We start from the raw sequence: 25,970 nt of genomic DNA, 5'->3' as shown, positions 1-25,970 counted from the left end.
GACACACATGACTGAGTGTCCTGTAGCTGTGTCACAGTGTTTCCCTGGGTGGACAAAATCCCATTCCTGGTGCAAATGTGTTCTGTCAGGGGTAGGTACCTGCCTGCTTTTAGGTAAGTAGCATAGTACATCCTCCTTTTCACTTCTTTTCCCCTGGGTGAATGGAGTGGTGTTTGGTACCTTCTATTTCCCCTCTGCTCTCCTGTGTATGTGTGTGTACTCCCACAAGGGGGGACTGGATACTGGGTGGTTCTGTCCAGTGTGCAGTGGTGTCCCCGGATGAGCAGGTGGCTCCCCACCCCCGGCGGAGGAGACCCACCATCCTCCCTGGTAGTCAGCGGTCTGGCTGACTATGCTGTTTGGCTGCCCTCTAGTTTTGGCCTCAGGGCATTCCTGCAAGTACACCCGCCAGTGGTCGGATACGGCCGCCACTTTAGGTTGAGGCCCACTAGGTGGGCTGTGCTATTCCTGGCTTTTCCAGCCTAGTGCCTGCCTCCTGCATGGCTTGATTGCAGATTTGGATGCCTAAACAGCTGGAGGTGGCATCACATTGCTTTTGGGCTCCTACCTATCGGATGTGAGTGGCATTTGGCACCGGCTCCATATTGGTGTAGTCCTGGCAGTCAACCATTTTGGCGTGGTGTGACAGGCTTCCCCATCTACGCGAGCAGATCTCATCTGACTGAGCTGCCTTCACTGCAGGGCGCACCCCGGTAGCTGTTGACCTTCCCTGGCTCATGTGAGGTGCTGGTCCTTGGTGTATAGTCACGTACATGCACCTGGTGGCCTCATTTGCCTTTTACCTCTGCCTGGCATGGTTCAATTTTGGCTGTGGGCACAGTGATGGTTGGCTGCTCCACCAGTGGGTATTTCTGGTTTTAGGCAGTACTAGTGCCATTTAGAATGCGGTGCAGACACCTGCTGATACTGCGCTGCTGGAACATAGGGGGCTTGAGTGTTGTGTGGACTCCTGTTCTTCTAAATACCATACTGGGAGGGCTCCGGTAGGTGGAAGGTCTTTAAACCCCTCTAATGCCCCCCCGACCCCCAGCGGCAGTAGGCTGCCTTCTTCCCCAAACAAATTGCCTTGTCACTGTTAAGACAGCCATCTGCAACCCCCCTTGATTACCGTGTTTTTGGATTGCTGCAGCTGTCCTCTGTACCCGGTGTCCTCCCTGGCAAATGCTGGACTTCTACTCCCATTGTGCCCATGCTTTTCAGCTACAGTTGTGCTCATAAATTTACATACCCTGGCAGAATTTATGATTTCTTGGCCAATTTTCAGAGGATATGTATGATAACACAAAAACATTTCTTTCATTTGTGGTTAGTGTTTGGCTGAAGCTATATATTATCAATCAACTGTGTTTACTCTTTTTAAATCCTAATGACAGAAACTACCCAAATGACCCTGATCAAAAGTTTAAATATCCCAGTTCTTAATACCATGTATTGCCCCCTTTTACATCAATGACAGCTTAAAGTCTTTTGTGGTATTTGTGGATGAGGTTCTTTATCTTCTCAGATGGTAAAGCTGCCCATTCTTCCTGGCAAAAAGCCTCCAGTTCCTGTAACTTCTTGGGCTGAACTGCACGTTTGAGGTCTCCCCAGAGTTGCTCAATGATAATGCGGTCAGGAGACTGAGATGACCACTCCAGAACCTTCACTTTAGTCTGCTGTAGCCAATGACAGGTCGACTTGGCCTTGTGTTTAGGATCATTGGCATGATGAAATGTCCAAGTACGCCCATGCGCAGCTTTCGGTGTGGTGAATGCAAATTTCTCTATCGCTCATTGACAGACGTAGTCCTCGGTGATACAGCACCTTCGGGTTATGTTGCCTCCACAGGAGCAGGACTAGACAGGAAATAAAAATGCTCTGGCCACACCCCAGGGGCAGTCCCCGAGGGTATATCCTCTCTCTCTCCGCCACAGCAAATCAGTTTTTTTCTGTCTAGTCAGGAGTAAGGACCTAGATACCTTGCTGGGATCTTCGGTCCTGGCAAGATTTTTTTCTTAAAAAGATTTTTTAGACAGCTTTTTTTCTCCAGTGTTCCTGTGAGATCTTCAAGCAAGAAAGCTGAACTGGGCGACGGGCTGGATGTTGAGATCCGGTGGTCACCCCAGTTCAGCCTACGAGCGCGTGCAGGCCATAGCTCCGCGCTGGGTCGGCCGCGACATAGTCCCACTGGGGGACTGACCCCGCGAGTTAAACGTCTCGCTGAAACGCCAAGGACCATGAGTCACGGCGTCCGTATTGGTCGACAGCCCTCCCGCCCCGGTGGAGAGGGGTACTGTCAGGAGTTGGTGCCCGCCTGGTTCCGGTATGGTGAGTAGTATGTTCCCCCTTTCCCCTGACGGGTCTTGTGGTGAACGCGGGCCCCTCTCTGTATGGTAAGATAGAGTCCCCCTCTATCCTATAACATGGCACAGATCCCCCTACTTTGAGTGTGATTTTATGTGCAAAAAGCCAGGAGGCTTGGTTTGGGAGCTAACAATCTAATTGTATACATGTTAAAAAGATTGTAATCAGTGGCAGTCTGGGAATCTTACTATGATAATAATAAAGTACCTACCAGTCAGAAGCCACGGACATGTAGACTGCCTTCCTAGTCAAATCTCCAGCTATAGCAGGCCTTCCGAACGGCCATGCGGGGTCCGCCAGGGCCGGTACCGCCAACCACGCCAAATCCCCATGCAGAGAAGGTGTTGTGTGCTCTGCAGCACACCGCTATTCGGTACAGGCCGCCGCCATTTTTTTTGCTGGATCGCACGAGCCGCCATTTTGGCGTAGCCTCGTGTCTCCAGCATGGGGGCGGCCATGTTTGAGGTGATCCAAACACCTCGTGGAGCTAGGGGAGGCGCCGGAAGGCGTGCAGAGGGGCGGAGCTGCCTCCTTTCTTCCTGGGCAGCCAGCCAAAAGACTTCCTGTTTATGAAGACAGCGCTGTAACCTGTTGCAGTTAAACTCTGAGCATCAAGTGGTGAGCCTGGGGGTCTATCTCTCTCTCTCTCGATCGATAGGGATCCCTAGCAGGTAACACTAAGGGGCTTTTGTGGCGCTGGGGGTCTGAAAAAAAAAAAAAAAAAAGTTTTTTATTTAATTGAATTGTATTAACCCGGGAAGTTACTGGAATAATCATGGACCCTGCCACACAAATTCCCCCACCTGTTTCCCTCGAGGGGGCCACGGGACCCGCCGGTGCACAGAGTATGGATGCATTTACAGCAGTTTTGGAGTCTTTGGTGGCTCGGGTGGAGGCAGCCTGTCAGGGACGGGGGTCAAGGAAGCGACCCCCGCCTACCCCTATATTATCTGACACCTCTGACTCAGATTCAGAGAGGGTCACTGCAGCTGCAGGTCCCTCTGCAAGGGCTGTTACCTCAGGTAAAGCTCCCTCAGACAGTGAGGAGGACGTTCCTTCTCCCGCTATAATTCAGGAAGAAGCATTGGTGGACGCACTAGTTGTGGCAGTGCGGGAAACCTTAAGACTTGAGGTTTTACCTGCAGAGGCAACTGAAACAGAGATTCCCTTTGGTACTAACAAGCCCATCAAAACAGTGAAGGTTTTTCCTGTACCCAAGTGTTTTGGTAATAAAATTAAAGGAGAATGGGAGCATTCTAAGCGTACCTTTACGATTTCCAAGCGTATTGCTAGACGCTATCCATTTGAGGAATCCTTCATTAAGAAATGGACGGTGCCACCAGTAGTGGATCCACCCATTTCCAGGCTGAATAAAGCCACGGTTATCCCAGTGGAGGACACTTCGTCCTTTAAGGATCCGGTGGATCGGAAGATGGAAGCAGAGTCCCGCACTATCTTCTCTCTGATAGGGTCAGCATTTAGACCAGTAATTGTTATTGGTCTAGTTTCCCAGACACTTACGGAATGGGCGAGATTGGTACACCAAGACCTTAGGGGAAAAGATATTCCCCAGGAAACATCTGATTTGATGGAACAGATTATACAAGGGCTACAGTTTATCTGTGACGCAGCCTTGGACACTACTCCCCTATTAGGGCATGCATCTATGTCAGCGGTAATCCTCAGACGTGTGCTGTGGTTAAAATGCTGGTCAGCTGACCTAGGTTCCAAAAAGACCTTGACGAATCTCCCCTTTCAGGGGAATCGTCTATTTGGGGCCAACCTAGATGAAATTATTAAGGATGCCACTGGGGGCAAGAGCACTTTTTTGCCACAGGCTGCTAAAGCTAAGGGACCTCGCAACAAGCGAGGACCTTTCTTTACCGCCCATAAAGGGTACGTACGCCCGGCTGGAACAAGCGGGAAAGGCAAGACTCCTCCAGGAGGGTTCAAGAAAGGCTGGTCGGACAAGCAGAGGACCGACTCAGCCAAACCCGAAGCAAAGGATTACACAGCCTGAAGGTGCGCCCCCACCCGGGTGAGGGTGGGGGGACGTTTTCACCGGTATTCAGGATATTAGATCGAGCATCGACTACCACTACCGGTGCGATTCTTCCCTTCCAACATTTAAGTACTACAGGGAGCGGTAGTCACCGTTCCCTGAATAGATCTTTTCCTTTACCTTTTCCTAAGATTAGTCTCTATTCTCCACAGGAATCAGATCTGGTTGACCAGACAGACCAAGAAGCCTCTAGCCGGGTGACTTCGGTCCCTGAGGTTCAACCAGAAAAGATCACCCTCCCTGATAGGAATCAGGTATCTGATAAATGTGTGGGAACAGAAAACGACCAGACTTTCTCGGATGGTCGGGGCCAGATAGCTCTAGGGACGCCTGGTTCAGATCCAGTCAGCGCCAGTGGTCCTAGAAATTCTAGGCTGGCCCCGTCAAGCCGGCCTGGCCGACTTGGACATGCTAGTCGCAGACGTTCCGTGGGAACTTCGTCTCAGGGAATGTCTGTGGTCTCAAGGACCAATTTACCATTGTGCTTTACAGTCGCTGGTTTTAATGGCCTGGCCATTGAGACCCAAGTACTGAAGGACAGAGGGTTGTCAGCTTCAGTCATTCCTACCCTTATTAAAGCAAGGAAAGCGACTTCCAGCAAGGTCTATTATCACACATGGAAGACTTATATTGCGTGGTGCGAATCTTTAGGATTTCCTCCACGTACCTATTCGGTGACTCGAATATTGGCTTTTTTGCAAAAAGGGGTTGAGCAGAAACTAGCCTTGAGCACCATCAAGGGTCAAGTTTCAGCATTGGCAATCTTCTTTCAGAAACCTTTAGCTACCAAGTCCTTGGTGCGGAATTTCATCCAGGGGGTGCGGCACCTGGCTCCACCAGTCCGCGCGCCCTTACCGCCCTGGGATCTTAATTTAGTTTTGTCGGTTCTACAGAAACCTCCCTTTGAAAACATCAGGGAGATTCCCTTGCTTACTTTATCCCAGAAGGTGGCCTTCTTGGTGGCTATCACTTCTGCTCGCAGGGTGTCAGAACTGGCTGCATTATCATGCCAGTCCCCATACCTAGTGATTCATAGGGATAAGGTAGTACTTCATCCTAAGCCATCCTTTCTTCCTAAGGTGGTTTCAGGTTTTCATCTGAATGAAGATATTGTACTACCTTCCTTGTGTCCTCAGCCCAATCATCATCGGGAACATGCGTTGCATTCCTTGGATGTGGTTCGGGCAATCAGGGTATACCTGAAAGCTACGGAATCATTCCGTAAGACGGATTCACTTTTTGTGATCACGGATGGCCCCAGAAAGGGGTTGCCTGCATCTGCCGCGACCATTGCCAAATGGATTAGACAGACGGTGGTACAGGCTTATTCTATTAAGGGTCAGAGTCCTCCGTTCCCTGTTAGGGCGCACTCCACTCGAGCGCTCAGTACTTCCTGGGCCTTTCGCCATCAGGCGTCAGTGGTCCAGGTATGTAAGGCGGCCACCTGGTCGTCGGTACATACCTTTACAAAATTCTATAAAATTGATGTGATGGCATCGGCGGATGCCTCATTTGGCCGCAAGGTTTTGCAGGCCGCAATTTGAGGAGACCGGTGGTCTACCTCGAGGGTTTTTTTCTGTTTGAAAAATTTATTTTTGTTGAGTCTCATCATTAAGGATGAGCATTGTAAACTTCTAGTTGGCACCGGTTGGGCCTTCTAGATTGGGATTTGATTTCCATGTTCCCACCCCTCATTTGTGATACTGCTCTGGGACTTCCCGAAGGTGCTGTATCACCGAGGACTACGTCTGTCAATGAGCGATAGAGAAAAATGGATTTTTGTAAAATCTTACCGTAAAATCCTTTTCTCTTAGCTCATTGACAGACGTAGTCCCCGCCCCTCTGTTTTTGAGTTGGGTTGGGTTAAATTCTCTAAGCACTGCTTTTGTGACATAACTGATTTGCTGTGGCGGAGAGAGAGAGAGGATATACCCTCGGGGACTGCCCCTGGGGTGTGGCCAGAGCATTTTTATTTCCTGTCTAGTCCTGCTCCTGTGGAGGCAACATAACCCGAAGGTGCTGTATCACCGAGGACTACGTCTGTCAATGAGCTAAGAGAAAAGGATTTTACGGTAAGATTTTACAAAAATCCATTTTTTCCTCCAGTATTTTTTGATAAAGTACTGCATTCATCTTTCCATCAATTCTAACCAAATTTCCTGTGCCTTTGTAGCTTGCACATTGCCAAAACATCAGCGATCCACCTCCAGTGTTTCACAGTAGGAATGGTGTACCTTTCATCATAGTCCTTGTTGACTCCCCTCCAAATGCAGCATTTATGGTTGTGGCCAAAAAGCTCAATTTTGGTCTCATCACTCCAAATGACTGTGCCAGAGGATTTGAGGCTTGTCTCTGTGCTGTTGGGTGTATTGTAAGCAAGATACTTTGTGGCATTTGCATAGTAATAGCTTTCTTCTGGGGATTCAACCATGCAGCCCATCTTTCTTCAAGTGCCTCCTTATTGGGCATCTTAAAACAGCCACACCACATGTTTTCAGAGTCCTGTATTTCACCTGAACTTATTTGTGGGTTTTTCATTGCATCCTGAACAATTTTCCTGGCAGTTGTGGCTGAAATTTTAGTTGGTCTACCTGACCGTGGTTTGGTTTCTACAGAACCCTTCATTTTCCACTTCTTGATTAGAGTTTGAACACTGCTGATTGGCATTCTCAATTCTTTGGATATCCTTTTATATCTCTTTCCTGTTTTATACAGATCTTTTGACAATTCTTTTGCTTTCCCCATGACTCCAGAGAATCCAGAAACGTCAGTGCAGCACTGAATGAAAGATGCAAGCGTCTGTAGGGAGTCCAGAAACTCATTGACCTTACACACACACACACACACACACACACACACACACACTACAAGCAAACAGATCACAGGTGAGGATGGTTACCTTTAATAGCCATTCATACTCCTTTGTGTCAACTTGTGTGCATGTTATCAGGCCAAAATCACCAGGGTATGTAAACTTTTGATCAGGGTCATTTGGGTAGTTTTTGTTGTGGTTATGATTTAAAAAGAGTTAACACAGTTGATTGATAATAAATGGCTTCAGCCAAAAGACTAACCATGAATGAAAGAAAAGTTTTTGTGTTATCATTCATATTCTCTGAAAAATGGCCAAGAAATCATAAATTCTGCCAGGGTATGTAAACTTATGAGCACAAGTATATGGCTTGTGGGTTCGGGGGCTGACAGCGGGTCCTGACAGGTTTCTGTGGGCATTTTCCCCTGGAGGGTCATATGTTCCACCTCATTGTGCATCAGCCGGCCTCTGTTTTTCTGCATGGATGAACTTGCTGTTGGGCAATCTTGCCATGCTGAGGTCTTGCCAGGCACTTTTCCGGTCCTATGTGTTGGAGACCTCTACTATACCCGATTACAGCTCTGACCATTTGTTTTGGTACGTTGCCCTTTTGAGGAGATTTTTTCTGTTGTGGTGGATGTTCCCTCCTGTTGTGCACATTTCCATCTCGCACTACAATGTGGGGCGGCCACGATACCGATGGAGGAGTCTCCTTCCTTGATGACAATGGAAGGGAACTGCTCTGTATTTACGGTTGCTGGATTGGCTCTTCAACCGAGGTCCAGGTTTTGTGGAACTGGCAGACCCTCTGGCCCGGGACCTCATGTGCGGCTACCTTGGATGCAGGCCCCATTGGTTCTAAGCCTTACGTCTTACCTGTAGTGTCTTGATTAGTTTCCTGGTTTTAGTGTTATTCTTCAGACCAAACACCTAGTAAGGCCCAGGCTGTTAACTCTTACAGGGTGAGAGGCCCCTTGGCGCCTACCTGGCCAACATCCTAGAGGAACTTTACGGATGGGAGTCGTTTCCTCTCTCCCATTCCCCAGGACAAGAAAAGAGCTGCATTGTAAACAAGGTTTGTAGGGATTCTAGTCTGTCAAATCTCCCACGGGTAGCACAGACACATCTGGTTTCCAAGCCTGCCCAGCTCGTGTATGTACCCTCCTCGGCATGTGGGCTTGCCCCCTTTTATTTTCAGGGTGAGGTGGTTGCCTTCCCTGGTTTTGCAGACTATGTCCCTCTTTGCCTTCCAATGGTGGGTTTATGGTCTGTTCTGCCAGTCTACATGAAAGACATTCCTTCCAATCTGCCTGCCTTACTCCTTTCTTTCAGTCTGCCGCTTGCCCCTTCCCGTCTGCGGCCGCCGTATGGAGTGGTGCAGCTTTTTCACCTTCGGGGCGTAATGGCCCCATTCCAGGACTGGAGAGGTTCCAGGGCTGTTGCCTGTCGGTTTCGCAGGAGCAGGAGTCTGTCCGATCTGGATCTCTAGGCCCTGCATTTCCATGTAAAAGACAGAGGTTCAAGATGACCTCAATCCGCTTTATGGTGGCCTTCCTTCTTTAGGGGAATCCTGGCCTCCATGCACATCGAGAATGCCTATCTAAAACTCTTCCATATCTTCATCGAACATCTGCACTTGCAGTCCAGGGCCCACATTGGTCAGTTTGTACTCCTTGGGCGTTTACCGAGGTGCTGGGTCCAGTCCTCGCATAGCTGTGACAGCCGGAGACTTCCATGATGGACTATCTGGATGACCTCCGCCTGCGAGAGGAGTCTTGCATTATCAGTCACTGTGCCACTCTCCATGTGCGTTCTTTAGGTGTTTGGCTGGGTGTTGCACCTCCAATAGTCTGATCTGTCTCCGATCATACGTCTGGAAATTCTGGGGCTGTTTCCTCAACTCAGAGCGAGCCAAGGTGGTCCTCCCAGCTGCCAAGCTTCTGGTACTCTAGACTGCGTTCCTTTGGCTGCTGTCCCTTCGGTGGTCTTTCCTGTGTCTTTTCACATGCCAGTTCTGGGCCTTGGGGGATCCATCTTCAGGTGGTTCCTTAAGAACAGCTCCATATAAGAGTCCTGCAGAAGGGAATCATAGCCAAGTTGATTAAGTCTTTTGTGCATGGCCAACCAGATCCACATGGGATACTTGGCTGGGGCCTTCTTTCTATGGGGGCTTCTGTCTCCATCTCTTCGGACCAGAAAGTCCTTTTTTCCCCCTACATTGGGCAGTGGTCCCCACAGCTTCCTGGCTAGAATGGGGTAGTTTTGGGTTCCAGTTGGCCCTGAGCAGTTGAATGCTGTAGGAGTCCCGGCTGCCTATCACTGGCCTGCTGTTTTGGTCGCACAGCCTTTGTCTAAGTCCTTCGAGGGCTACCAGTCAGGATCCAGATGGAGATGGCCCCCACTTTGGGTTAGACCTTTTGCTAGGGTGGGACAAGAGCTCGGCAGTGATGCTGGAGATCACCCACATTCTTCAGTGGGCAGATCTTCTCGTGTTGGCTCCCTCCACCATCTACATTCCAGGAGTGGCTAACTGTTAGGCAGACGACCTCGGTTGTCAGACACTGGCTCGAGGAGGGTGGTCTCTGCACCCGGATGGCTTCATCAGTTTTGCCTGTGTTGGAGTTTTCCTCATGCCGGTCTGCTGGGCTGGCTGCAGACATTTCTTGGTGGCTGCCTCTGCACAAAGACTTTCTGTCACAGGGACCAATCTTCCATCCTGCTTACCATCGCTGAACTTGTCAGCTTGGTTATTAACAGCCAGGTTCTGCAAAACTTGGGGTTACCTGACCTTGGCTTCCCACTGTGTTGCATGTATCTTTTCTTACCTCTCAGAAGCCTTCCCATTGTGTTTAGAAGGTGTTCATTTTGTGGTGTGTGGCTGCCGATCTGCACCACATGGCTTCCTAGTGCCTCGCATTTTAGTCTTTCTTCTCTGGGGCACGAATCTGAAATTGGCCTTGAGCAGAAGTCTCCTCATGAGTAAGTTAGGGGTCTCGGTTTTCTCAGGACATTGTTTCTCCGCTCTCAACATCCTGGGGAGATTGCACAGCGTCCCCTGGATGTGGTTTGTGTATACCTGTCTTCCACAGTTCCTTCTAGAAGTCGGAGTTGTCTTTTGTGCCTACTGCAGCCTAATAGAGTTTGGCAACCTCCTCTGCCATAATTTCCCACTGGGTCAGGCAGATGGTTGTTCAGTTTTCACCATTAAAGGTTGGGCTCTTCCATTCCCCCGCCACAGCACACTGCTACGGTGATGGGTACCGCTTGGGTGTTCTAAAATCGGGCATCTGTGTCTCGAGACTGCAGGTGGCTACCTGGTGGTTGGTTTTTGACATGTTTTATGAAGTTGCTGTTTTGGACATCTTTAAATGCGGGGTTCGGCTGCAAGGGTTTTCTGGCTGCTGTTTGCGGTTTGGTGTTCCTCTTCTAGGAAGTTCTTGGTGGTGTTGCATATGCATCCTGATTTCCACCCCTCATTGACACACTGCTTTGGGACATCCCTATGGTCAAGATTATGAAGCAGCTGTGTCTGTCAGTGAAAGAAAGAGAAAATGGGATTTTTTGTTTACTCACCGTAAAATCCCTTCCTCTGAGTTCATTGACGGACACAGTACCAATCCCTCTTTTGTTTTCCTCTCTGTTACTGCTTTGTGACTAACTGAGCTGCCTATGGCAGGGAGGGGGTTTACTAATAGCTGGGACTGCCCATAGGCATTGCTCAGCTTCTTTTTTCTGCCTAGTTTCCTACACCTGTAGGGGGCAGAATGACCCTATGTTCAAGATTATGAAGCAGCTGTGTCCGTCAATGAACTCCGAGAAAGGGATTTTACGGTGAGTAACAAAAAAATCCTGTTTTCTTTATCGTACTTTACGGGACACAGAGCAACCATAATAAATACTATCTAGGTTATACGTCACCTATAGGTGATTGGACACTGGCAACTAAAAAGACAGGAAGTCCCCCTTTATATAACCCCTCATAGGAAGTACCCCAGTTTTTTTGCCAGTGTATTCGAGGTGTTGGTCATGGTTGGAGAAGCGCTCCATATTTTAAGGTTATGCTGCAGTCCCAGATAAGATCTTGCAGGATCCAAGAGGATTGGCAATCGGATCCATCTGAAAATGGAAGGCTAAAAGGATGGTTAGTAGTCTTTTTGGTTGCAGTAACTTCAGCTAGAAAGGTGTCAGAATTAGCATCCCTTTATTGTAAGGAGCCATTTTTGATCTTGCACCAAGATAGGGTGATTCTACGTCCACACCCAGGGTTTTTGCCCAAGGTGGTGTCCGCTTTTTATTTGAATCAAGACATTACACTGCCTTTCTTCTTTTCAGATCCTCAAACAGCAGAGGAAAAGTTGTTACATTTTCTCGATGTAGTTTGTGCATTTTAGGTCTATTTGAAGATGTCAGCTCAGATTCGGAAGACCCAATATTTTCTTTGTGCTGCCAGAAGGACCCAGGAAAGGGCAGGCAGCATCTAGGTCTGCGATTTTCTCAGTGGATTTGCCAGGTTATTATCCAGGCGTATGGTTTAAAGGGAAAGGTTCCACGTTTTCGGGTAAAGGCACACTCTACCAGAAAAGTAGGTGCTTCATGGGCAGTTTGCCATCAAGCTTCTACGGCTCAGATTTGCAGGGCCACGACTTGGTCTTCAGTAGATTCCTTCACTAGATTTTATCAGGTGGATGGTGGGGCCCAAGAGGATTCTGCATTTGGCCGCATTGTGCTGCAGGCAGCTATGTAGATCCTTTTAGCCTGATTGCAGTTTTCACACTCAGTGTCCCCCCTCCCCTCAAGTGCATTGCTTTGGGACGTCCCAGATAGTAATTTGTATGGCTGCTCTGTGTCCCATGTTGTACAATAAAGAAATTTGGATTTTTCCTACAGCTTACCTGTAAAATCATTTTCTTGGAATACATCACAGGGCACAGAGGTCCCTCCCCTCTTGTCTGGGAAGTTTATTGCTTGCAGCAAAACTGAGATACTTCCTGTATGGGAGGGGTTATATAGAGGGAGACTTCCTGTCTTTTTAGTTGCCAGTGTCCATTCACCTATAGGTGGCATATAACCCTAATAGTAATTATTATGGCTGCTCTGTGTCCCATGATGTACTCCAAGGAAAATATTTTACAGGTAATCTGTAGGAAAAATCCATTTTTTTTTACCTGCAAAAAAAATGTGCATTTATTATTTTTTTCTAAAAAGTGAACTTATCCCTGAAGACCTACTTTAATCTTTGTCTGGAGTTCTACTTTTGTCTTTAATCTTTGCTTGGAATTATATTTCAAAGCAGTATTAAACTCAAAACCAAATGTGTAATATATTTCGGTTTACCAGTCAGATGTGGTGGCTGCATCCGATTTCTTTTTTAGGCTCCCCCCTCTGTTTTCCCCTGGTGATCTGGCCGGTAACACCTCCTGTATTAGAGTCCTCAAATCTGGATGAAGGAGCACAGGGGGCACCTTTGGACAGCAGCATTGTCAGTCTGGTGGGTGGGTAGTGTTAATACTAACAGATTTAGATACACTAACAAATTGAAGCCAAACTCCAGCTCACACTTTATAATTAGTTACAGCAACCAGGTTTTTTTTTTTTCTTTTGGAATGAAGGTTTTACATAAAGGCACCTCTGTCAGTGGTAAATTGTTTGTCTTAACCGTCTTAAGAAATACATCTGCAGATCAGTTTGTTCTGTTAAAAAACAACAGACTTTCTGGCTGTATCATCAGGAAAAATAAAAGCCTTCACAGCTAAGAATTGGTACCGTAAGTGCAATATAATGTTTGGGTTTAATACTGCTATAATTTTTCATGAGTTCACTTTTTATGCATTTGTTCTTTATTTTTGTTTTTGTGCCGCTTTTATTAAATTCTAAAAACCGCTTGTACAAATATTTTTCCTGTAATCCTTATACAGCAGTGCCAAGGCTGGATGAAGGAGGGGCAGCAATAGGAGTTCATTAGGACTCTATTGCTTTGCACGATTTCAGTAGCATTTTTTTAAACATAGTTACCCGTGGGATGGGTCTGCATTACTAACATTATTTAGGGAAAATGGTTTTGAACTGTAAAGATGATTGCAACTATAAGAGTAAAGCAGGACATATACGTGGGACATACAGTACAATTATGACTTTTGCCAAAGGTTCTAATTTTAGATCTCTTTATCAGCATATCTGTGTTTTAATGAGCTGCTTAGTTCAAGCTTTACATTTGTTTACTAGTAATAACTGCATCTTAAGAACGTGTGTTTCATAATCTGTTTTCTTCCCCCAGGGGTTTGGTGTTTGATACAACATATGGAAATCTCTTGAAAGTTGATGCCTATGGCAATATTCTTGTTTGTGCACATGGTTTTAACTTCATGAGAGGGTAAGTTCTAACATATTTTTCTTGTGATGAGGCAAACAAATCTAGCTATGTTTGTCGTTTTGATCCAAAAATGCAGTATGTACCCTTTTTTCAACAAAGATGTGAACTTATGCCTCCAGTTGGCTGACATCTCACTCCAATTAGCTCTTGGAGATGTCATTAGTCTAGGGGTTCACATACTTTTTCCACCTGCACTGTGAATGTTTACATGGTGTGTTCAATAAAAACATGGCAACATTTCATTATTTGTGTGTTATTAGTTTAAGCAGACTGTGATTGTCTATTGTTCTGACTTAGATGATGATCAGATCACATTTTATGACCAATTTGTGCAGAAATCCATATCATTCCAAAGGGTTCACATACTTTTTCTTGCGGCTATATATATATATATATACTGCTTGCTGTTGGAGACTGCACAGTTCATTGTGATAGGAGCAGCACCTTCTGGTGCTTCACCTTTTACTGATTTAACTATTAGGGAGTACTGTGGTGTTCCGGGATATTATCCTTCCTGTTTTTGCATATGACAACACGTAGTTGAATAAAAAAGTAATTCTGTGACGTTTCACAAAAAAAAAAAAAAAAAAAAAGGGTAAGCTGTGTGATGTGTTTTTACACCCACCCCAGCACAAAGTGAACCAGCAGGTGGGTGTAATGCACAGCATAATGCACAGCCACTGGTGTAAATTAACCCTTAGAAAGCTTTAATTTTTTTCCTTTTGAACGGTTGGCATCATAAAGCATATCGCATCTTTCATTTACATTTCAGAATCTGGCAAGGGAAAATCTCTTTGCATTTCTCGACATGCCTTTATATTTTGCTGACTGTTTTAAGTCAATAATACCCATGGTAAATAATATATTTACTAAAAAAATGTGTGTGCTTCAATTAATGCAGACAATACCCAGTAAAACCTGTCATTAACCCCTATTCTGAATTTCAGCATTAATAACCAGTGTTGGAAAGGTCGTGTAGAGCCATGAAGAATCAGTAATGTAAAAATAAACCATAGTGAAGCAAACCAATTTTCCCTTTGATGTGATGCTTTGTGTCTGCTAAAGTGATCCTTTGTTTGCAGACAATGCCTCACCCTATTTACCTACTACATCCTTTGTTTGCCTGCTGCATAGGGTCCTACATGGCAATGAAACTTGTATCAGTATCATGCACAAACACATGTTTTTATATGGTAATCTTATTACTAAGCAGCTTTTTTTTTTATCATTTGGTGAAGCTGTACATTGACAACATGTATTGCTCCATTCAGACCTGCATGACTGAATTACTCAGTGTGCACGTATCTGGGCAAACCAGTCTGTGTGTTTTCTATAAAGCAAACAGTCAGAGAATACAATCCTTTTTTTGTGTTATGAATCTGTGGCTCTCGTTTTGTAATTATCACCCTTTACAAGGCTATAAATGGAGAACTCTGCCAGATTGGTTTGTTTGTGTGGCTCTATACCCAGAATGGGAAATCAATAGTAATATCCTTGTTTTGAATTAATTTTATAATGAAATCAACATGTAATTTTAGTGTACAGATTGATGGCATTACTTTACAGTGAACAAAATGTATCATGTTGAACCTGCTTTTAAAGCATCCCTGCCGGAAAGCTGGGTTAAGCTGGACAGTCTTAAAGTGTATGGAAACCTAACATGGAAACCTAGAAGATTGAAAAAAAAGTGGTCCATCAAGTCTGCCCCATTTAAAAAAAAAAAAAAAAAAAAAAAAAAAAATCTATATATATATATATATATATATATATATATATATATATATATATATATATATATATATATATATGTTTTTCTTAACTTTTGTTTGTCTTAGTATAAATTTAGGTTTGTCTAATGCATGTTTGAATCCACTTACTGTTGACTGACTCACTACCTCCGCTGGAATTTTATTCCAAACATCAACTACTCTTTACAGTAAAATAATACTATGTAAGATTAGTTTTGAACTTTGCTCTTGTTGGTTTGAGGTCATGTCCCTGTGTTTTTGATCTTGGCTTCATATTGAAAATACTGCCCTTCTAAATCTTATTTGCACCTTTAATGTATTTAACCACTTTACCACCGGAGGATTTTGCTGTCTTACGTCTGGGCCACTTTTTGTGATTTGGCACTGTGCGAATTTAACTGACAATTGCACGGTCATGCAACGCCGTACCCAAATTAAATTTACGTCCTTTTTTTCCCATAAACAGAGCTTTCTTTTGGTGGTATTTGATCACCTGTGCGATTTTTACTTTTTGCGCTATAAACAAAAAAAGAGCGACAATTTTGAAAAAATAACAATATTTTTCACATTTTTTTATATGAAATTCCCCCCCAAAAAAATGTAAAAATCAAATTTTTTTTATCATTTCGGGCCAATTTGTTTTCTGCTACCTATTTTTGGTAAAAAAAAAAATAAGCGTATTTTGATTGGTTTGCGCAAAAGTTATTGCGTTTACTAACTAAGGGAAAGATTTCTGTCGTTTTTGGCGTTTTTTTTTTTTTTAACGAGTAATGGCGGCGATCTGCGATTTTTTTTTTTTGCGGTACTGCGACATTGCGGCGGACAAATCGGACCCTTGACTGACATTTTTGACACTTTTTGGGTTACCAGTGACATTACTACAGTAATCAGTGCTATAAATATGCACTGTTACTGTAAAAATGACACTGGCAGGGAAGGGGTTAATGTATGCCTCGTGCTTACTGACGTGTGGGGGGGGAGATGACTGAGTGACACAGGGACAGATCGCATGTTCAGCTATGCTGAACCCTGCAATCTGTCCCTGCCTGTCACTTAGGCGATCCGCCCGCTTTGTTTACACAAGCGGGCTGATCTCCAGACTCGACTCCCCGACGATCGGGGAAGAGCAGCGGCGATCGCCGCTGCTCCTCCCCTGGCCCGACTCACGCTGTGACTGAATACAGCGGGAGCGAGCCTCCGGAAGGGGGAGTGTCTGCCGACATAGGTCTACGTCGTCAGACCTACAAGAGCCACTTTGCCGCAGTAGAGCTCTAGTGAGCAGCGGCAAAGTGGTTAAAGGTTTCAGTCATGTCTCCCCTTTCCCTTCTTTCCTCCAGACTATACATATTAGGTTCCTGAAGTCTCTCCGGATGTTTTATCACACAGACCTTTTACCATTTTTGTTGCCTGTCTCTGGACTCATTCTATCTTATCAATAGCTTTTAGTAAGGCAAGGCATAGATTATAAGATTTTCTTTCCTTCCACCAGGGGCTTGATTACCCTGCTTGATTACTTGCTTGATTAAACTGACTGTGTTGATGAGGGAATTGCATCTGCAGCGCTATTGTGTTCGGCACAACACTGGCACAGCACAATGATCACTGTTCGCTATAGCTGCCGGCTGTGATCGGATGCAAAAACTTCGAAGGCTGGTTGGATCGACTTCAGTATAACCAGCCTGCCAATAGATGGATCGAATTTCGGCTGGTTCCTCCCTGCTGAACTAGCCAAGTTTCGATCCATCTATGGCTGGCATAAGTGAGGTCTCCAGAGCTGGAAACAGTATCCTAATGAGGTCTAACTAAAGACCTATATGGGGGAATCAGAAGGAATCGGGGCCTCCTTCCTTCCTAGTGACCTCACTAGTGATGCATTCTAAAATTCTGTTTGCGTTACCCACTAACAATTAACTTTTTTTATTTGCTCCATTTAGGTCCTGTAAATATTCCATTGAATATGTTTCGTTCACTGGGATATTCAGGATATTCAACAGACCTAATGAGAGTTGATATATCAGAAAATCAGAGCTGTTCTTGCTTCTTGTGCAAACTTTCTTTATTTGATGGAGTGTAATTAGCCCAGTTAGTTATATTAGGACTACAAAATTAATATTGTCTATGTTGTATACAGTACCATAGGCAATAGGTCTGAGTAATTTAGCAAAATACCCTGGACAGGACTGACACTGCTCAGCTTCCCAAAATACTTTGTTTTAAGCTCACAACAGGATGTGGGGCTTATTTACTAAAGTTAGAGAGTGCAAAATCAGGCTCACTTCTTTATAGAAACCAATCAGCTTCCAGGTTTTATTGCCAAAGCCTAAAAGAACAAGCTGAGGTTTGATGCTGATTGTAAAAATCATAAATACCTTTTCTTTTTCCCCCCCTTTTTATTAAGTGATCACATTTCCCCCTGTTCTCAGCTGCATAAGAGCTGGGGGGGGGGGGGGGGGGGAGAAGCAACAGCACACTGATCACTGCAGTGAAAGGCTGTGAAGGGGGGGGGGGGGCGTGTCAGTACAAGTCTGATCATTGGAGGAGAGAATGCTGAGTTCCCAGCAGAGCTAGAGAATGGACTACAATGTGTTAGTGATCTGTTGTGATCTGCTTAGTGTGGCCAGTTTTTAATAGGAGAGCAGAGGCACTGGCAGAACACCAGGGATTTCACACAGAGGAAGCAATACAAAGAGAACAGGAGACTTTTCATACAAGTACATGGTACAGCAGCCACATATCAGTGATAGGAAATGCTGGGGTAACAAAAGCTTTAACCAGTTTGTCTGGAGGGTCAAGTCACATTTGCAGTCAGTGCCCTATGGTAAGGTTTATGAAATGTTTTTTTATTGTTAGCTGCAGTTTTGTGTGTTGTGTTCCTTGTGAAGAACAATGTATAGCTTGTATCATTTCCAAATGGAAGTGTGATAGCACTGTGAGAATATGTGTTACTTCCCCTTGGTTGATTTTACTGTTTCCATGGAAGTGCAATTAGCAGCAAAATGTGTTAAACTGTGTAGCAGGTGGAATTGTTAATAAAAAAATGTTTTTTTTCTTTTCTCCATAGACCTGAAATTAGGGAACAGTATCCAAATAAATTTATCCAGAGAGATGACACAGATCGCTTCTACATCCTCAATACCCTGTTCAATTTACCAGGTAAAAGAATATGCCACTATTTTAAAGTTCAACTCCACTAACAATGTAAAAAAAAAAATCCACCCCCTCTCCATTTAAACAAAAGATCCCAAACGCTCTCCATTCTTCAAAAAACATGTGTTGGCGCTCCTTTCCCTCCAAATAAAACGTGTAACCAATGTGATTAATCTAGATGACACCAGTGTACAACTACACACATTGCTATCAAAATGATATTTTGATAGCAATGTGTATAGTTGTGCACGGGAGTCATATATTGATCACATTGGTTTACATGTTTTCTTTAGAAGCAAAAGAGCGTAACACATGTTTTTTGAAGAATTTTTTTTTATTTCAGTAAGATTCACACATGTATATGAGATGTGATAGGTGTCAGCAGCTATTTAGATTCACAAAGTTGCTCGCAAGGTTTTTACGCATATCTCTCCATTCTTCAGTGTTGCACATTGCATTCTTTTCCAGTTGTATCCACCAGCCATCCTCTGGAAAGTGGCCTCCACTTCCTTTTGAGAACAGGCTGTCAGACACACCTCTGGGGTACATTCTAAAGCCGCACAAGGCTCAAAAGAGACTGATGCAGAAAACAGCGTCCATGTCCCTACATGACATCTTTCCCCTCTATTCTTTGCATTATTGAGGATGGCACACTGCCACCACTGGAAAGACAACCCAGGACGTCATTTGATTGCAATAAAGACAGCACCAGAAAAGATACATATACAACAAAGTTAAAATGTTGGGGGCTTCTCCAGTGCAGCGTCTACCAAACTTGGAGTTTAACTCTTGAACTGGCAATAATCATGTTAATGCAGACTTTCCAGACATCCTCTGGATGATCGTTCCTGGGGAAAGAATTAATCTGCTCCGTTTTGAATTTCCTACCTGATTTTTATTTTAGGTGAAATAATCTGCCATTTAATATCTCTTCGTAGTTTTCCTCTCAGTATCTTGTGTGGTGTGCACATTTCTCTTAATTAAACCTTGAAGACTACAATGTTAAGGAAGACCTTTCCAATGTTGTAATTAGGAGTGCCCTGAATAAAAGGTTATAATGTGCACTGTGCCCTATTCTGCTCAGAGACTTTCACCTGTAGCTCTAATTTTCTCACAGCTTCTGGTCTCTGTGCCTATCAGCTATTAGGATAGCTGATCCCATAGGCTGAATACTTCAAACTTCAGAGCAAAGTGAAGAAACCAGAGGCTGGAGGCTAGAGTAGGATCACCACTGACAACCCAGTTTTCAAACCAGAATATCTTGCCAAGGGCTTCACAGTCTGGGTTCCTCGCAAGGTGCTTTACATCACATCATTGTAGAGTTTTTCTTTAAAAGATGTGCAAAGAACGAACCCTTATAAGTGAACTGTGCTATTGTCTTTTTTTTTTTTAAGTTTTTGGTGGGTCTTGTAATCGTATACTCTCCCAGGCATCAACCACTAACAATATGCTTATGCTAATAAATAGCCAACCATTGAGTATTACCACTGTTCTCTGTACTGATTTACTGGTGCCTGCATTACATTGTGGACTGAGTCAGAGCGAGGCCCATCTTTTTCTTAAAAATAGAAAATATTTCTCATGAAGAACATGTAACAATATACAAGATAAAGGGCTATTGAGCAGAATATGATTTAATTACACAGGCTTGTGCTCAATTCTGATGGATTAAGCAAGATGCACTTTCATCTCTTACATCTTATTTCTCCACATGACATAACAAAATCTTGTAGTTGCAGCTCAATCTGTCAGTATTCTGGTAAACAGGAGGTTATCTAATGTGCATCATGTGACCTTCTTACAGATTTCTAACCTATTATCTTGGCACAAAGATGCAACGACAATGCTGTATGTACAAAAATGTTAAAAAGAATATCATTTATAAAAATACAGTATTTTCTTAGCACAAGAACACATTGGTACAAACACCCAAGAAATACAGGCTTAAAGCAGCATTGAACCGAAAAACAAAAATGTATAATATTGCAGCCTACCAATTCTTTTATGTAGTTGCTGCTTTAGTTTTGTTTTTTTTTAGTTTTCTTTCCTTTATTTTCACCTATTGATCTGGCCAGCCAGACTGTTCATTTTCAATTTCTTTCAACAGATCAAGCTGTCTAGACAAAGTGTCAGAGGGTTGAGACTAACCATTTAAAGTGAAACTAAACTGTATGAGAGCACCACAAACTGAAAATGCTATTTATTTATTTAATTAAAATACCCAAGAATCTATCCATGTCTCCAAGATTTTTATTTGTTGAGAAATCACTTTGAAAAACACCCCTTAGCATTTCTAGCAGTGGCCATCTTGAGTAAGGGTTGCTGATTAATGTAGCATTTACTTCCTTGAATCCATGTGCCCTTTTCATAGGTATGCAGACAGTGGGGTGTGATTAGGTGAAAGTGGCAGAGTGCGGGACCAACTACTGCATGTGCACTCACAGCTCTGCATAATCAACCTGTATTATACAGAGCTGTGGGTGCACATGTAGTAGTTGGTCCCTCCTCCTGCCACCTTCCCCGCCCACCAATGTGTAAATGCTGGCTGTTTTCTCTATACGGAACAAAGGGGCAGAGCCCCACATATCGGCCCCGCCCTTGCCGATATTAGAGTTTCATTTTGACAGCTCCACTCATGGACTCACACACGCTCTCATTGCGGCTGTATGCCCCGCTGGCTTGGGTCTGTTGGGACTCAAGGTATGCTACTCCACAAGTGATGGACAATGAAGGGGAGGTAGGACAAGTGCCACCCCCCACTGATGTGTGCTCTAGGCTGGCGCCTACCTTGCCTTTAGGTAGCACCGGCCCTGCATGCAGTATTCCTCCGTAATGCACCGCAACCCACCTAAAGTTACTGCTGGTGACATTGTGACTTTTAAATAAAGTTAAGAAAAAAGAATGCTAGGACATTGGACATTTTGTCTTTTTTTGAAGGCTTTTCTTGCCCATTTTTATTAAGAAAGTTCAGCAATCACAAGCATAGGTTTCTCTCACAGGGGTTTTCAGCATTTCTTCTCCGTCAACAAGCAATATTCAGACCTTCTGGCTTGTACTTGCACCACTGTCTCCTACAGACTGTTCACCTACCAACTTGGTGCACACAGCTAACAGCCGCTTGCTGCACTGGCTCCCACGTGGAGCCCTACTGACTCCTTTGCCAGACCTCCTGTCTGCCAGGGTGGAGCCCAGAACCATGGTCAGGTTACTATTAAAAGCCCAGCACACACCTGACCAATAAGTATGCTGGCTGTTCTGAGTAGCTGGACCCAGGATTGGAGATTTCATCCCACCCGGAGCACTTAAAAAATCTCCAGCCTCCAGGTCCCAAACTGGACTTACTAACTCTGAGGAAACTAAAAAGCCAGTTTCTTCATGTCATAAGCTCCCTGGAACCCCTCAACATGTCTCGTTGAGAACTCTGGGTCACAACCTCTTTCTAGACCCTGGCAGGGCAATGCTCTGCCACATATCCCCCCCCCCCTCCCCTTGTTTCGACTCAGTAGAGGGTGGTACATACAAGCCTAAACTTTTCAGCTGTGCACCTCTGTGCCAGCTATCACCCACATGGGCCCATTCCCGACGACATCACTTTTAAAGGGAAACTGTGTTGCCTGTCTTGTGAGGTGACTTCCCCTGTGTCCCCCTCTGTGTCCCCCTGCTATACTGACTTGGGCACTACACGGACATCCCCATGACTTTTTACATTTGCGCTTCCAAAAGCAAACTCCTTTCTTTTGGTTCACACTCGTCATTTTACTATCTGGAAATGTAACCAGGACTTGTTCAGTTGTCTCCAACCCTTTTCCCTTTACCTTTTTAAAGGGGTCACCTTTCTAAACACCTTATTAGCAATAAGTGTGGCCACTTTTATTGGGCTGACACGGGTCTCTCTCTGCCTTCTATGTACAGCCACCTTCTTACTGTCCAATCTTAGCTTCGCTTGTTTCCCTATGTACTCTGCATGCTTTATTTAGTCAGTTTCATTTCTAACATTCCTATATGACTGCAGTAAGTTCCTTTTAAGGATCCCAGCTCTTTATCCAAGTTTTCCTTCCAAGCGGGTAAGCTATTAAATGTTTTCTTTCCCTGGCGCTGAATAAATTGTGGAAAATCTTTCCTTAAATGAGAAGTTGAGGCTTTGAATGAGATATGCCACTTTCCTTAAATTACCTTCCTGAACCTGAAGGGGGCCTACTTCTAAGGCACCTTTTACCTCTGCTGTGTCTCTTGGGCCATTACCCATCTCATTACATTTTCAAGATTAGCAGCAACCATGCCAACTTGACCCTCACCCAATTTATCATAATTAATTTCAGTGTTTGGCAGGGCAGTGTCTGGAGAGCAATCACACAGAGCGGAGTGATTGTCTCCCACGGCGACATCACTATCCACCAACTTCACTGGCACATGAACATCTTCCAGCAACTGTCCTGACAACTGACCATCACTACATAATTCTATATTTGAATTGGTGAACCCTATCACTTGATTTGTACTTGTGCCATCAGGCACTTCCACCAACACCAGATTGTTTGGCAGCATGCCACGCATTACCACATTAATTGGGTCCTTCGTGGACCGTGGACACGACCTCTGCTGTGGTTTCGCCCTTAATTGACGCTTCCATCTCATGAGAGATCTCATCTGCAGCAGCAAGTGCACCCTTGCCTATTAGCTGCTCTGCAGGTCCTTCATCTGGCACAGCAGAAATCATGTCCACTCCACTGTTACTAACAGAGGCCTTTTCCAATAAAGCCAAGAGGCTTTTTGCCCACCTGTCCCAGTCTTATATCTGCGCTCCCTTCAGAGGTACTGCACCAATTGCCAGAGTAGACACCGAGGGACAGAGTGGCTCAGCAACAGACCTCTTGCAAATATCACTTTTGTTCCAACTAGGCTGTGGTAATACATTTTTAACCACAACATGTTGCAGTACCCCACCCTCACCACAGTGAGTAGATTGAGCTGTATTCAAGACATCAACCTTTAATTTTTTATTGACTGCATTAACCCATTATCACCATGAGCATTTTCACACATTTCAGTTTTGGCATTTAACAAATTCTCATCACCAGGTTTAAGTACCCTTTTTCCATCAGAGAGGCACCATAGTTGTCCTGGGCAATTTCTGACTCAAACACACACAGCTCCCTGGAGGTTTCTAGGGACACCTCTGCAGCCTTATATAATGTTGCTAGGGGAGATAGCATACCCTGCTTACCGATCACCCCTACCTCATTCAACTTAGCAGCAACTTCATTTTCATTAAGCATCACATTTTCAGCGTTAGTCAACTCAATAGCAGTATTGTCATACTCCTTAGTAAGTTTCACATTATCCCATTAAATTTTAACACTTACCTCCCCACTGGACACGGGACTGCAGCGAGTCAGTCTTTTCCATGATTTTACTAGCAACAGTCTTACCCATAAATGTAACTAATGTTGCCATCTTCATTTGAGTTCGTTGACTTTCTTCTGCTGCACTTCTATTGGCCATGTTCCAGGCATGGTCCTTGGTGACTTTCTCCTGTTGCTAAGGTGGATGGCACACTCCCAACATGCAGAAACACTTTGGTATATCTTTGGGTATGGTAAACCCTCTCTCCTCTGTAGCTCCTCCTTCCAGTTGGCACATTTTCTCCTGTTGCTATGGGAAACAGCGCTCCCACAGCTGCACTTGGCTGCCTCTCCCAAACATGACGACTTCTCTCCCCACGAAGCATCGCTGTTCTTAACTTGCCGTAATCTTCTGCTGGCAATCCATTTTTCTCATGTGGTCTGCACTGCAGCCTTGACATCATTGCTATGGCAACCGCACTCAAACTTCTGGTAAGCCTGTTGCTTATTCCTGGAACTCCAAGCAGGCTTGTCAAACACCGATGCAGACCTTTGCTCTGCTAGGTAGCTTTGCACTGGAGGCTGGGACAAAGGGCAATTGGAGACTGCATGCTCCCACTCACTGCACCGCAAACAGCGCTCTTCCATCTGTGTCTTGTCCAGGCTTCCCACACTGTATCCTCTTTTAAGCTTAGGACTCTAAAATAGCTGGTCTCCTGTTACCAGTGTTGTTGGGGACAACAGCAGCTATCTCTCTCCTTGGCAAACTCTGTTCAGGCATATATGGGGCTCTTTCTGGCGATAACAACCCCTCCAGCCACAGAGCTCTGTCTCACATCTCAGCCATCCTTGCTTCTTTTTTTAGTTTTGACTGCCCGCATCCTCTACCATATGTGAGAACTAGCATCAAAGGTAGAGCGTTTAAGGACACAGCCACTCGCTTGTCTTCTTTTTTAGGACTTTTATTGCCCATTTTTAATAAAAGAAAGATCAGCAATCACAAACAAAGGTTTCCCTCGCAGGGGTTTTCAGCATTTCTTCTCCTTCAACAAACATTGCACCACTGCCGTTCTGGCCTTACACTCCAGGCCTGCGTCTGTCTCTTACATACTGTTCACTGACCACCTTGGTGCACACAGCGAACAGTCTCTTGCTGCACTGACTCCCGTGTGGAGCTCTCCTGACTTCTGGGCCAGACCTGTCTGCTGGGGTGGAGCCCAGAACCATGGTCAGGTTACTACTAAAAGCCCAGTACACACCTAACCAAGTAGTATGCTGCCTATTCTGAATAGCTGGGCCCAGGATTTGAGATTTCATACCACCCGGATTACTTGGAAATCTCCAGGCTCCAGGTCCCAAACTGGACTTTTAATTGAAAACACTGAGGAAATGGAAAAGCCAGTTTCCTCTTTGTCACAAGCTCCCTGGAGCTCCTCAACCCATCTGGATGAGAACTCTAGGTCACAACCTCTAGACCCTGGGAGGGCAACGCTCTGCCATACCGTCTTAACTGATCCGACAGTTGCTCTGGCTTTAGAAAAGGTTCCTGCACTACTTTGGTTTGACTTTGATTTGACTTCAGTGCCATAGAAATAGAAGTTGCAGGGCAAAGTTGGATCAGAAGTTGCGACTCATGTCAGAGCAGCGTAAACTTGGGCTCCATCCCTTATAGATACTAGCACAATAAAAAGGTTAACCTGGGATTATCACGACAGGGAGCAACGGACCACAATAAAAATCCCAGGGGCATTTCTTAACGAACTTTCGCTGGAAGGAAATTCCCCCGACATTGGTCAGTGGGCAGAAGAGTGCAAAGTTCCTCCCATAAAGAAGTGTCACTCTTCTCACTAAGAAGTATATAGAACTTTAGCATATATATTGTTTGATGTCTAATCCCATATAATGAATAGTTAGAACAGTTAGTTTTAAAATTCCACCCCTACATGTAAAATGGTAACTGTAAAAAATGACTCGTCCATTCACAGAGGAGCTTACTAAAACTTCAGTGTATAATTCAACGTGGTGCCTCTCATACACTGTGGTTAGGAAAGACTGTTTTCTAAAATTGAAATGCATTTTAAACCATCATTGATCCACATGGGATGGCTTTTTTATACTATATGTG

At 44.7% G+C, this 25,970-nt stretch overlaps 1 protein-coding gene across 2 annotated transcripts in view; it reads left to right on the top strand.

Moving 5' to 3' along the window:
• NT5C2 (5'-nucleotidase, cytosolic II) overlaps window positions 1–25,970 on the top strand; it is a 242,470-nt gene that overhangs the window by 131,822 nt on the left and 84,678 nt on the right. For both annotated transcript variants that reach the window (XM_082268055.1, XM_082268054.1), the window contains exons 5-6: window positions 13,513–13,608; window positions 18,418–18,509. In XM_082268055.1, the coding sequence (XP_082124181.1) occupies window positions 13,513–13,608; window positions 18,418–18,509 (188 nt within the window). The remainder of the gene's footprint in view (window positions 1–13,512; window positions 13,609–18,417; window positions 18,510–25,970) is intronic.

The sequence above is a fragment of the Pelophylax lessonae genome (genome assembly GCF_965119305.1).
Source record: "Pelophylax lessonae genome assembly, chromosome: 9".
NCBI lineage: Eukaryota > Metazoa > Chordata > Amphibia > Anura > Ranidae > Pelophylax > Pelophylax lessonae.
This window is presented reverse-complemented; position numbering and strand designations above follow the sequence as displayed.